Source organism: Bos grunniens, chromosome 11 (assembly GCF_055505025.1).
Source record: "Bos grunniens cultivar Pamir isolate PY7600 chromosome 11, Bosgru_T2T1.0, whole genome shotgun sequence".
Taxonomy (NCBI): domain Eukaryota; kingdom Metazoa; phylum Chordata; class Mammalia; order Artiodactyla; family Bovidae; genus Bos; species Bos grunniens.
In genome coordinates this window covers 57,539,751-57,554,411 of record NC_141175.1, presented here as the reverse complement: position 1 = coordinate 57,554,411, position 14,661 = coordinate 57,539,751, and the positions used below count along the sequence as shown (strand labels likewise).

Genomic DNA, 14,661 nt, shown 5'->3' with positions numbered 1-14,661 from the left:
TCCTGCCTTCAATCTTTTCCAGCATCAGGGTCTTTTCTAATGAGTCAGTTCTTTCCATCAAGTGGCCAAAGTACTGGAGCTTCAGCTTCAGCATCATTCCTTCAAATGAATATTCAGGACTGATTTCTTTTACAATTGACTGATTTGATCTCCTTGCAGTCCAAGGAACTCTCAAGAGTCTTCTCCAACACAGTTCAAAAGCATCAATTCTTCAGCACTCAGTTTCCTTATGGTCCAACTCTCACATCCATACATGACTACTGGAAAATCCATAGCTTTGACTAGATGGATCTTTGCTGGTAAAGTGATGTCTCTGCTTTTTAATATGCTGTCTAGGTTGGTCATAGCTTTTCTTCCAAGAAGCAAGTGTCTTTTAATTTCATGGCTGAAGTCACCATCTGCAGTGATTTTGGAGCCCAAGAAAATAAAGTCGGTCACTGTTTCCATTGTTTCCCCATCTATTTGCCATGAAGTAATGGGACAAATACCTGTGAAAAGAAGAGAAAAGCAAAGGAGAAAAGAAAAGATATAAGCATCTGAATGCAGGGTTCCAAAGAATAGCAAGGAGAGATAAGAAAGCCTTTCTCAGTGATCGATGCAAAGAAATAGAGGAAAACAACAGAATGGGAAAGACTACAGATCTCTTCAAGAAAATTAGAGATATCAAAGGAACACTTCATGCAAAGATGGCCTCAATAAGGGACAGAAATGGTATGAACCTAACAGAAGCAGAAGATATTAAGAAGAGGTGGCAAGAATACACAGAAGAATTGTACAAAAAAGAACTTCATGACCCAGATAATCACGATGGTGTGATCACTGACCTAGAACCAGACATCCTGGAATGTGAAGTCAAGTGGGCCTTAGGAAGCATCACTACGAACAAAGTTAGTGGAGGTGATAGAATTCCAGTTGAGCTATTTCAAATCCTAAAAGATGATGTTGTGAAAGTGCTGCACTCAATATGTCAGCAAATTTGGAAAACTCAGCAGTGGCCACAGGACTGGAAAAGGTCCGTTTTCATTCCAATCCCAAAGAAAGGCAATGCCAAAGAATGCTCAAACTATCGCACAATTGTACTCATCTCACACGCTAGTAAGGAGAAGGCAATGGCACCCCACTCCAGTACTCTTGCCTGGAAAATCCCATGGATGGAGGAACCTGGTAGGCTGCAGTCCATGAGGTCGCTAAGAGACGGACACAACTGAGTGACTCCACTTTCACTTTTCACTTTCATGCATTGGAGAAGGAAATGGCAACCCACTCCAGTGTTCTTGCCTGGAGAATCCCAGGGATGGGGGAGTCTGATGGGCTGCCATCTATGGGGTCACACAGGGTCAGACACAACTGAAGTGACTTAGCAGCAGCAGCAGCAGCACATGCTAGTAAAGTAATGCTCAAAATTCTCCAAGCCAGGCTTCAGCAATACGTGAACCGTGAACTTCCAGATGTTCAAGCTGGTTTTAGAAAAGGCAGAGGAACCCCAGATCAAATTGCCAACATCCTTTGGATCATCAAAAAAGCAAGAGAGTTCCAGAAAAACATCTATTTCTGCTTTATTGACTATGCTAAAGCCTTTGACTGTGTGGATCACAATAAACTGTGGAAAATTCTGAAAGAGATGGGAATACCAGATGACCTGACCTGCCTCTTGAGAAACTTGTAGGCAGGTCAGGAAGCAACAGTTAGAACTGGACATGGAGCAACAGACTGGTTCCAAATAGGAAGAGGAGTACGTCAAGGCTGTATATTGTCACCCTGCTTGTTTAACTTCTATGCAGAGTATATCATGAGAAATGCAGGGCTGGAAGAAGCACAAGCTGGAATCAAGATTGCCAGGAGAAATATCAAAAACCTCAGATATGCAGATGACACCACCCTTAATGGCAAGCAAAGAACTAAAGAGCCTCTTGATGAAGGTGAAAGAGGTGAGTGAAAAAGTTGGCTTAAAGCTCAACATTCAGAAAACTATGATCATGGTATCTGGTCCCATCATTTCATGGCAAATAAATGGGGAAACAGTGGAAACAATTGCTGAGTTTATTTTTTGGGGCTCCAAAATCACTGCAGATGGTGACTGCAGCCATGAAATTAAACCACATTTACTCCTTGGAAGGAAAGTTATGACCAACCTAGACAGCATATTAAAAAGTAGAGACAATACTTTGTCAACAAAGGTCCATCTAGTTAAGGCTATGGTTTTTCCAGTAGTCATGTATGGATGTGAGAGTTGGACTGTAAAGAAAGCTGAGCACCAAAGAATTGATGCTTTTGAACTGTGGTGTTGGAGAAGACTCTTGAGAATCCCTTGGACTGCAAGGAAATCCAACCAGTCCATCCTAAAGGAGATGAGTCCTGGGTGTTCATTGGAAGGACTGATGTTGAGGCTGAAACTCCAGTACTTTGGCTACCTGATGCAAAAAGCTGACTCATTTGAAAAGACCCTGATGCTGGGAAAGATTGAGGGCAGGAGGAGAAGGGGTCAATAGAGGATGAGATAGTTGGAAGGCATCACCGACTCAATGGACATGAGTTTGGGTAAACTCTGGGAATTGGTGATGGACAGGGAGGCCTGGCGTGCTGTGGTTAATGGGGTTGCAGAGTTGGACATGACTGAGCAACTGAACTGAATGGGGCTGGATGCCATGATCTTTGTTTTTTGAATGCTGAGTTTTAGCCAGCTTTTTCACTCTCTTTCACTTTCATCAAGAGGCTCTTTAGTTCCTCTTCACTTTCTGCCATAAGGGTGGTGTCATCTGCATATCTGAGGTTATTGATATTTCTCCCGGAAATCTTGATTCCAGCTTGTGCTTCATCCAGCCTGGCATTTCTCATGATGTACTCTGCATATAAGTTAAATAAGGAGGGTGACAATATACAGCCTTGACATACTCCTTTCCTGATTTGGAACCAGTCTGTTGTTCCGTGTCTAGTTCTACCTGTTGCTTCTTGACGTGCATACAGATTTCTCAGGAGGCAGGTAAGGAGGTTTTATATTACATTTATAGCTTTGCATGCATGCTAAGTGGCTTAGTCATGTCCAATTCTTTGCGACCCTATGGACTATAGTCTGCCAGGCTCCTCTGTACATGGGGTTCTCCAGACAAGAATACTGGCATGGGCTGCCATTTCCTTCTCCAGGGGATCTTCCTGACTCAGGGATCAAACCCACATCTCCTGCATTGGCAGGTGGGATCTTTACCACTGAGCCACCTGGGAAGCTCTAAAATAGCTTATTGAGATACAATACACATACCATGGAATTCATCCGTTTAAAGCATACAATCCAGTGTATTTTAGTAAATTCACAGTTTTTGTAACCATGACCACAGTCAATTTTAGATTATAGAATATTTCATCTCATCACACACACACACACACACACACACTAACCATGATGTGTTTAGCAATTTCCCTCCCACCTGCCCATGTCCTCTAGCCCTAAACAGCTAAAACTAGTTCTTTGAAAATTTAGTGCTTGGGAACTAAACTTTAAAAGCTTTCTATCTCTATAGATTTGCCTGGTATGAATATTGCTGTTCATTTGCTAAGTCATGTTTGACTCTTTGCAACCCCATGGACTGCAGCATGCCAGGCTTCCTTGTCTTTCATTAACTCCCAGAGTATGCTCAAATTCATGTCCATTGAGTCATTGATGCCATCTAACCTCTGCCACCCTCTTCTCCTTTTTGCCTTCAGTCTTTCCCAGCATCAGGGTCTTTTCCAAATAAGTCAGCTCTTTGCATCACGTGGCCAAAGTATTGGAGCCTCAGCTTCAGCATCAGTTCTTCCAATGAATATTCAGGATTGATTTCCTTTAGGATTGACTGGTTTCATCTCTTTGCTGTCCATGGGACTCTCAAGAGTCTTCTCCAACACCACAGCTTGAAACCATCAATTCTTCAGTGCTCAGTCTTCTTTATGGTCCAACTCTCACATTGGAACATGACTACTGGAAAAACTATAGCTTTGACTATACGGACCTTTAGTCTAACAAAACATGGTCCACTGGAAATGGGAATGGCAAACCACCCCAGTATTTTTGCCTTGAGAACCCCATGAACAGTAGGAAAAGGCAAGAAAACAGTGTTAGGAAAGGATTAATAGAATATGTATGTATGCAGGGTGGGTGAGGGTCAGGGAAGCAGGACTGTTGGGTGGAGAGGTCTTGCCTGGGCTTGACTCAGAGTGCTGGATCAAACAAAAGCATGAAGTCCAAAGTCCCAGCGATACATTGAGGCTCATATACTGGTAAGCTCGTGTAGGTGTCAGGTCTGTAGGGGGCAAGGGCAGGGCTTGAGATGGACAGAACAAAGCCAAGAGTTTAGAGTTGGGCTGGATGGTAGGCAAGGCTCAGGTGGCTGTGCTTCTGTTCTGTGAGTGACCAGGTCTGTGGTATGTGGGTGGCTTAGTCCAGTTAAAGGGACTGGAGCAAGTTAGACAAACATTATGTTATTACAGAAGGCAACAAGCAAGTTCTATTCTTCTCCATGTTTTATAATGAAAGATGTGTGCAGGCAAGAGAGGATCATGACTTCACAAACACTATGGTCAGATCTGTGAATTACTACTTTTACTGGATTTTAACTCTCCCATTTGTAAATGGTCAACTTTTCAAAACATGTTCCCATTGAAACCAAGCAGGACCCTTGGGTCTCATAGGCCCAAAACCTTTCTGTGTCCCTCATTTCTTGATTACAGGAAATACGCTTCATTCAGGCTCCATAACCTTCCATGAGTTCCAACAAGCAAGTTTAGTTCAGTTCAGTTCAGTCACTCAGTCATGTCGAACTCTTTGTGACCCCATGGACTGCAGCATGCCAGGCTTCCCTGTCCATCACCAAGTCCTGGAGCTTGCTCAAACTCATGTCCATTGAGTCTGTGATGCCATCCAACCATCTCATCCCCTTCTCCTCCTGCCTTCAGGAGGAGATCTTTCCCAGCATCAGGGTCTTTTCTAATGAGTCAGTTCTTTGCATCAGGTGGTCAAAGTATTGAAGCTTCAGCCTCAGCATCAGTCCTTCCAATGAATATTCAGGACTGCTTTCCTTTAGGATGGACTGGTTGGATCTCCTTGCTGTCCCAGGGACTCTCAAGAGTCTTCTCCAACACCACAGTTCAAAAGCATCAGTTCTTTGGCACTCAGCTTTCTTTATGGTCCAACTCTCACATCCATATGTGACTTTGGAAAAACCATAGCTTTGATTAGATGGACCTTTGTCAGCAAGAAGCAGGTTCAATCAGCTGCTAATAAGGGAAGGGAGGGGATGTGCAGACAAGGGGGAAACAGTCAAGAAACAATAGTGCAGCCTTGGGGCAAAGCCTGGTTCCCCTTCAAGGGATACACATAGCAGTATTTTTGAGGTGTTTTGCAAATACTGAAACTCCCACCAGGTGGGAGAAGTTAAATGTTAACGATGGTAGGCTGCCCCTAAGCATGGAGACACTAGAAGGGTTGGAACCAGAGGCTGATGATGCTGACTCCCACTCACCTCACCACCAACCATTCAGAAGAATGTCCACAAGCTGATCACACCCCTTTGAACTATTACTCTAAAACTCCTCCCTATCCCCTCTAGGTTGGGACACACAGTGTTAGTTCACTGTGGCCCCCTCTGTTTGGAAAGCAATAAAGTTATTTTTTTCTACTTCACCCAAAACTCTGTCTCCAAGATTTAACTTGGTGTCAGGGTGGAGAGGCTGGATTTGGCTTCACCATATGCTAGCTCACTGGTTATTTCCAATATCCCTTTTCTATAGGTGAGGACACTGCTGCATAAAGAGGTCAAATGTTATAGTCACTACACAGCTACTAAAGACAGGACTAAGTTATCGCCTGGGTCCCAGACTCCCAGTGGGCTACACAGCTGAAGGTAAAACTTTCAGTTACCAGAGTCACTGTGGAGCATTGCTAGGTGCTTATGAGCTCTATCTAATAACATTCACTGTCTAAACTTGTAACAGGTACCTTCTCCAGTCCTGCAGAACCTCGGAGAAAGAAATTCCATTCAGCTTCAGTTAATCTTCCTTGCTGACGCATGATCTCAACACAGAGCATAAAGCTGTAGATCAGTTTATGTTGTTCAAAAAGTCCTCTTGACACATTGACATAAGCAGTTAAGAGAGTCTGTTCCAGCAGTATTTCCATGCGCTGCTGTAGATCATCTATCCTTACAGATGTCTCAATTGTTGTGTTGAACAACTGTGAAAGAGAACTCTATCAGTGTCTCTGATTTAATTTAATTTTGTGAAGGAAAAAAAATCCTTGCTCTTTACCTGGACTCCCCCAAATTCAGTGACTAAATGTGTAGCAGCACAGGAGGTGAATAGTGTACAATGACAAAGTCCAGGATTCATCCCCAACTGACACATTTATATGTAGTGTTCTGTGCATTCCTTTTCCTCTCCCCATTTTTCAGAAATGGACCAATGCCAAATTCTTGACTATTCTGTAGGGATCATCTTGATGCGGGACAGAAAATGGAAAATGAAGGTAAGCTGGCAGAACCAGTTTCTCATATCCTCAAATCACATTTGATAATCACTTTGGATGAGATTGACTAGTTTGGATGAGACTGACTAGTCAATCCCTCTTCCAACAACACAAGAAAAGACTTTACACATGGACATCACCAGTTGGTCAACACCAAAATCAGACTGATTATATTCTTTGCAGCCAAAGATGGAGAAGCTCTATACAGTCAGCAAAAACAAGACCAGGAGCTGACTGTGGCTCAGATCATGAACTCCTTATTGCCAAATTCAGACTTAAATTGAAGAAAGTAGGGAAAACCACTAGACCATTCAGGTATGACCTAAATCAAATCCCTTATGATTATACAGTGGAAGTGAGAAATAGATTTAAGGGCTTAGATCTGATAGAGTGCCTGATGAACTATGGAATGAGGTTCGTGACATTGTACAGGAGACAGGGATCAAGACCACCCCCACGGAAAAGAAATGCAAAAAAGCAAAATGGCTGTCTGAGGAGGCCTTACAAATAGCTGTGAAAAGAAGAGAAGCGAAAAGCAAAGGAGAAAAGGAAAGATATAAGCATCTGAATGCAGGGTTCCAAAGAATAGCAAGAAGAGATAAGAAAGCCTTCCTCAGCAATCAATGCAAAGAAATAGAGGAAAACAACAGAATGGGAAAGACTAGAGATCTCTTCAAGAAAATTAGAGATACAAAGGAACATTTCATGCAAAGATGGGCTCAATAAAGGACAGAAATGGTATGGACCTAACAGAAGCAGAAGATATTATGAAGAGCTGGCAGGAATATGCAGAAGAACTATACAAAAAAGATCTTCAAGACCAAGATAATCATCATGGTGTGATCACTGACCTAGAGCCAGACATCCTGGAATGTGAAGTCAAGTGGGCCTTAGAAAGCATCACTATGAACAAAGCTAGTGGAAGTGATGGAATTCCAGTTGAGTTATTTCAAATCCTGAAAGATGATGTTGTGAAAGTGCTGCACTCAATATGCCAGCAAATTTGGCAAACTCAGCAGTGGCCACAGGACTGGAAAAGGTCCGTTTTCATTCCAATCCCAAAGAAAGGCAATGCCAAAGATTGCTCAAACTACCGCACAATTGCACTCATCTCACACGCTAGTAAAGTAATGCTCAAAATTCTCTAAGCCAGGCTTCAGCAATACATGAACCATGAACTTCCAGATGTTCAAGCTGGTTTTAGAAAAGGCAGAGGAACCCCAGATCAAATTGCCAACATCCACTGGATCATTGAAAAAGCAAGGGAGTTCCAGAAAAACATCTATTTCTGCTTAATGACTATGCCAAAGCCTTTGACTGTGTGGATCACAATAAACTGTGGAAAATTCTGAAAGAGATGGGAATACCAGACCACCTGACCTGCCTCTTGAGAAACCTATATGCAGGGCAGGAAGCAACAGTTAGAACTGGACATGGAACAAAAGACTGGTTCCAAATAGGAAGAGGAGTACGTCAAGGCTGTATATTGTCACCCTGCTTATTTAACTTATATGCAGAGTACATCATGAGAAACGCTGGGCTGGAAGAAGCACAAGCTGGAATCAAGATTGCCGGGAGAAATATCAATAACCTCAGATATGCAGATGACACCACCCTTATGGCAGAAAGTGAAGAGGAACTCAAAAGCCTCTTGATGAAAGTGAAAGAGGAGAGTGAAAAAGTTGGCTTAAAACTCAACATTCAGAAAATGAAGATCATAGCATCCAGTCCCATCACTTCATGGCAAATAGATGGGGAAACAGTGGAAACAGTGTCAGACTTCAATTTTTTTGGGCTCCAAAATCACTGCAGATGGTGACTGCAGCCATGAAATTAAAAGACGCTTACTCCTTGGAAGGAAAGTTATGACCAACCTAGATAGCATATTCAAAAGCAGAGACATTCCTTTGCCAACAAAGGTCCGTCTAGTCAAGGCTATGGTTTTTTCAGTGGTCATGTATGGATGTGAGAGTTGGCCTGTGAAGAAGGCTGAGCGCCGAAGAATCGATGCTTTTGAACTGTGGTTCAAAAGAGAAGAATCTCACTCAGAAGAATCTTGAGTGAGAGTCCCTTGGACTGCAAGGAGATCCAACCAGTCCATTCTGAAGGAGATCAGCCCTGGGATTTCTTTGGAAGGAATGATGCTGAAGCTGAAACTCCAGTACTTTGACCACCTCATGTGAAGAGTTGACTCATTGGAAAAGACTCTGATGCTGGGAGGGATTGGGGCCAAGAGGAGAAGGGGACGACAGAGGATGAGATGGCTGGATGGCATCACTGACTCGATGGACCTGAGTCTGAGTGAACTCTGGGAGTTGGTGATGGACAGGGAGGCCTGGCGTGTTGCGATTCATGGGGTTGCAAAGAGTCGTACATGACTGAGCGACTGATCTGATCTGATCTGATAACTGATTTATTTTGATAAACACCTGAAACTAACACAATACTGTAAATCAACTCTACTTCAATAAAAATTGTTTTTTTTTTTTTTAAAAGAGCTTCAAGGAGGCATACCCTTATTCTAGAGAATTGGGAGAGTTTGGTCAACAAAGAATAATGGAATTGTTACTTTAATACACTCAGAAAAAAGAGGACTGGGCATTCTTTAACAACCTGACAAGAGGCAGAGTTTAAAGTCCAGGGAAGAGGTGGTAAGTTTGGTGCTCAAATAAAACATAGTGAATCTTGACACACACTAAATGATTTCAGTGTGAAACGGATTCATGGATGGTTTGATAGAGGATGTCTTGGCTAGGGCTGTCACCTGCAGTTGTGTTTTGGGTTTCTAGTTTCCCTTCCAAACTGCAAAATTCCAGTGTTTTGATGATTCATCCTACAATTTTTTTTTTTCTGTCAGTCCAACATATTTTCAGAGCATATTCATTTTTATTGCTCGAAGGATACTTTAATATCTTGAAAAACATGGAAATTCCCTGGTGGTCCAGTGGTTAGGACTCAGTGCTTTCACTGCTGAGAGCCTGGGTTCAATCCCTGGTCGGGGAACTAAGATCCCTCAAGCTGTGAGGCATGGTAAAAATGAAAAAACAAAAACCTTGAAAAGCATGAATTGCAAAACACCCAGGATGAGAAAAGCATTATCAGAGTCATTTAGGTGGAATGAAAGGATTTACCTCTCCTTACCTTGCTTGGTCTAATATGTGTGTGTGTGTGTGTGTGTGTGTCTGTGCTCAATTGTGTCCAACTTTTTGTGATCCCATGGACTGTAGCCTGCCAGGCTCCTCTGTCCGTGGGATTTCCCAGGCAAGAATACTGGAGTAGGTAGCCATTTCTTTCTCCAGGGGATCTTCCTGACCCAGGGATCGAACCTGTGTCTCTTGAGTCTTGTCCCTTGGCAGGTGGATTCTTTAACACTGTGTTACCTGGGAAGTTTGGTTTAATATCCACCAAGTAAAGGGGGAGATGGCAACCCCTTGTGAGAACAGCAACCCTGCCATTAGGAACAAGTGAAAATGGCTTGTAAAGGCTGCTACAACAGATGCACGTCTTGTTGGAAGAGAGCCCAGGTGTGTCTACACAACGTGCCTCCTATTTCTCTCAGTTCATTACCACTCTCTCCTGCAGCTCCTATTGCTGCCAGCCCCCTGACCATACCAAGGGGACTAAACAAGACATCTAGAGGAAAAACCAAGCTTGGTCTAGTGTATAAAAAGTGTCTGAATATTTCAACGTCTTTTTTAAAATTAATTTTTATTGGAGTATAGTTTCTTTACAATGTTGTGTTAGTTTCTCACTGTAGAGCAAAGTGAATCGGTCATAAGCATTCATATGTCCCTTCTTTTTTGGATTTCCTTCCCATTCAGGTTACCACAGAACACTGAATAGAGTTCCCTGTGCTATACAATAGGTTCTCATTAATTATCTATTTTATGCATAGTATCAATCATGTGTATATGTCAATCTCGATCTCCCAGTTTATCCCACCCTTCCTTCGCCCACTTGGTAGCCATACTGTGTCTTTTTTTTGGGGGGGCACACTTTGCAGCCTGAGGGTACCTTAGTTCCCTGACCAGGGATTGAACCCATGTCCCTTGTGTTGGGAGTGGAAAGTCTTAACCACTGGACCACCAGGGAAGCCCTCACTTATTTTTATGGAGGGTCAGAAATAGCCTCTTCGCTCCTTAAGTGGAAGTGAAAATCACTTCAGTCATGTCCGACTCTTTGTGACCCTATGGACTATAGCCCACCAGGCCCCTCAGTCCATGGGATTCTCCAGGCAAGAATACTGGAGTGGGTTGCCATGCCCTTCTCCATTTCGCTCATGAGGCATTGATACATTTCTTTAACAACAACAACCATGCACTTACCTGTTTGAAATATTTTAGTGAGTACTGATACATGGGATCTATTTCTGAGAGGCTTGCAATGACAAAGTACATAACAGAGCCTTGAGTGGCCACAGGACGATACTTCTCACGGGCGATGTTTATCATCCGCTCAGTAGACTCGGCTTCCTTCAGTCTGATTTTAATGGCGCCGGAAGTGATCTGAATAAACAAAAGAACACAAGTCCTTGAGGATGTGCTTCCAAAAAATGGTGGGATTTAGGGAACATATCCAGTTAGGTCTAGGAAAGAATTCATGATTATAATAAGGAGGCTCCCCAGACACATGACTCAGTCTCAGGACTCAGTGACTTCCTTCTAACTGAGCTGACCTCCTTTCCAGGCAGAGTTAGGGATGGGCAGAAGAAAACAGGCAACACAGGAGACTGCGGGAGAAGCGCAGCAGAATTTTTCTGAGCCTGGAACCTGGGTGCCTTCTGAAATGGAAACACAAACACCCAGTTGCTCCCTGGCTTCATCATCAGCAGTCCTCAAGCGATCCAGTGTTCCTGTAATGAAAGGAGATAGGAGGGGAGAAAGGATATCCACAAAACTGCTCATGAGAGGGGGTGGAGAGAACCGGGAAGGCAGCGGTACCACATCCCACTCTGGAATAACAAGGAAATCTAATGTTTTCTCTCTTTTCCCGGTACTCCAGGTGTACCTACAGTGAAACCCGGGGGTAGAAGCTGTTGTTTGAGAAGGGTTATTGGCTCAGTGTTAAAGAATCTGCCTGCCAATGCAGGAGACACTGGTTCAGTTCCTGGGTTGGGAAGATCCCCTGGAGGAGGAAATGGCAATTTACTGCAGTATTCTTGTATTACAGTAATTGTAATACAGTAATTGTAATACAGTATTCCAGTATTCTTGCCTGGGTCTTTGGACAGAGGAAGGGTCCAAGGGGTCGCAAAGAGTTGGACACAACTTAGTGACCAAACAATAACAGCGTAATCCTAAGTAAGCTAGAGATGTTGTCAAGTTCTCCCGCTGCTCTCCTGGTTTTCTGTCTTTTGGGTTTGTGGCTCTAGGGAGCCTTCTGGCCAGTGGGGTTTCCAAGATTCCCTTCTCTGTCTCCTTCAGTCTCTCTGCCTTTCCCTATTGGTGTCTGCCCCTATTCTGTTCACCACTCTCTCATCTTCTTCAGGTGTGGACATCCCTAGGTTGGGAAATCCTCTGTCTTGAAGTCACAGGGTCCAGGGCAGGGACCATGAGCAATCACTATGGAACTGCTGACCTATGAACTATAGGCAGGAAGTGGCAGTAAGTGCAGCCCGGGAGCAATCAATCCTGACTCTACTCTTTTTTAAAAAAAGACAAATTTTAAATTTATTTTTTAATTGGAAGAAAATTGCTTTACAATGTTGTGTTGGTTTCTACTGTACAACAATGATGTCTCTACTCTATAGGAAGGATGTCTTCAAGGCAACACCTTGCAAACAGAAACTAGTTTACAGATACAGATGATAGGATACTGGAGAGAAGTCCCCACTCGTGAAACTAGGAAAGCCCATGCACAGCAATGAAGACCCCATGAAGTTAAAAATAAAATAAAAAAACTGGTAGGACCCTTAAAGGGTGCAGTTATATCTTTTGAAGTAACACACTGTTTATAAATAATAAAAATATTTGACTTGCCTTTGAATCCTGGAGTGTGTCAATGAGTTCTTCATTGTCCAGAATATTTCCCTCAGATGTGAAGAGCATTTTCAGGATTTTCTCTTCAATAGCTTTCAGTTGGTTTTTATCAGTGTTGATCCTCACGATGAGCTTGATCCTTTGTTCTTCCAACTCAGGCTTCTCGAGTCGCACGACATCACTGGTGCCAAAGTGAATCTCTAAGTTAGGTCTTTCTCAGGGCTCTAGGGTTCTATTTTTCTTTCTGAATTTCTCATTGTTTGTATCCTGAATACTACTTACCTGAATATTAATGCTACCAGCCAAATCCTAGTGCATAGGCCCCTCTTCTGCTGGGTGCCCTCAGTGACATATACGCTTTAATTCTTTATCTTAGATCTCAGAGACCTGCACCTGACCACAGTTCCCATGGCTTCTGCTCATCTTAGGGAAATCTGCTCAGTGCTTCATCCCTCTAATCATTCAATTTCTGTTTCTAACGGCTGCTTGTCCCAAGCTGAAAATGGTGCCTGGAACATTCTTTTCCTACTAAGAGGAGAGACTCATGAAATCCCACCACCTCTCTGAAACAATTCTTGGTTGGATCTAAAAAGGGGGCTTTATTCATGATGAGAAAGTATAGGATGCTGGCCCCAGATAGCTAAAGTGAAAGTGAAAAGTGAAGTCGCTCAGTTGTGTCCGACTCTTTGCGACACCATAGACTGTAGCCTATCAGGCTCCTCTGTCCTTGGGATTTTCCAGGCAAGAGTGCTGGAGTGGATTGCCATTTCCTTCTCCAGGGGATCTTCCCAACCCAGGAATCCATCACGGGTCTCCCGCATTGCAGGCAGAGGCTTTACCGTCTGAGCCACCAGGGAAGCCAAGATAGCTAAGGTGCATATCAAAGGAATGATTTCAGGGAGCCCAGATTCTTGCATCTTCCCGTACATAGAAAAGCACTAGATTCCTTAACTTGAATTAATCCAGTTTTCTTTGGTGGTGGTTTAGTCGTTTAGGTGTGTCCGACTCTTGTAACCCATGGACTGTAGCCCGCCAGGCTCCTCTGTCCATGGGATTCTCCAGGCAAGAATACTGGAGTGGATTGTCATTTCCTTCTCCAGGGGATCTTCCCGACCCAGGAATCAAACCTGGGTCTCCTACATTGCAGGCAGATTCTTCACTGACTAAGCTATGAGGAAGCCTTTTTAAAGGGAAGTTTTCTTTAATTAACAGCAATCTTTTGGTTACTTTGTTGCAAAAACTCTTACATATCCTGGCTCCCCTCCTAGCCTCTTCAGAGCAGTCCTTCAGAGTGATCTGAGAGTCCTGTCTCCCAGGCTTGAGGCTCTCAGAATGTCCACCAAATAACACATAAATCTCAAAAGAAAAAGAAAAGAATAAAGGGGCTATACCTCTAGCTTCTCTAGTCTAAACATGCAAACTGATGTCTCCCCTCACTTTGCCCCCATCCCTCTATTTGAAAGCTAATCTTTTTCTTAAGTCAAAATTTCTAAACAAAATATTAGGAAATCTTTGCTCTCCCCGCCACTCCCTCCCTACCTGCCCTTTGTTTTTTACCTTAACAACTGATCCTCCAGGCCTGATTTGGTTACAGTGAAATTGATGATGGTAACTTTGATGCACACCTAGAAGAGAAGCAGGGAGTAACTGGTTCAGAGTAATAATATATGGACGGCTTTCTTTATTAGAACAGGGCTCATTATTGCCCAGCTGGATGTATTCCAGGTCTAATGGTGAACACACTTGCTACCCACACAAGGCAAGCAATAAAATCCTAGTCTTACTAAGTTCTTTTTTTAAAAAAATTATTTAATTATATTATTTGGTTGCACTGGGTTTTAGTTGCAGCACGTGAGATCTTTGATCATTGCAGCATGTAGAATCTTTAGCTGCGGCATAAATGTGGCATATGGGATCTAGTTCCCTGATAAGGGCTCAAACCCAGGCTCCCTGCATTGGGAGTGTGGGGTTTTAGATATTGGACCACCAGGGAAGTCTCATGTCTCACAAAATTATAATGCAGTTTTCTCTACTGCTGTGAGTGACAATCTTGCTCCTCAAATGCCACCATTAGAGAATTGTATTTTATGGCAAGGTGAGCCAGCGAAGGGTTAGAAAGAAGCAGGCTCAAATTCTAGCTGTACCTGTCAGTGTGTATGTGATGTAGAACAAGCCAGTCCATTCTGAGCT

General features: G+C 43.2%; 1 protein-coding gene across 1 annotated transcript in view; it reads right to left on the bottom strand.

Moving 5' to 3' along the window:
* Positions 1–14,661, bottom strand: part of DNAH6 (dynein axonemal heavy chain 6) — a 271,992-nt gene that overhangs the window by 57,943 nt on the left and 199,388 nt on the right. Inside the window, exons 58-61 of the mRNA XM_086326512.1 lie at positions 14,029–14,096; positions 12,472–12,652; positions 10,819–10,998; positions 5,969–6,202 (exon numbers count right to left, since the gene is read on the bottom strand). Of these exons, the coding sequence (XP_086182638.1) occupies positions 5,969–6,202; positions 10,819–10,998; positions 12,472–12,652; positions 14,029–14,096 (663 nt within the window). The remainder of the gene's footprint in view (positions 1–5,968; positions 6,203–10,818; positions 10,999–12,471; positions 12,653–14,028; positions 14,097–14,661) is intronic.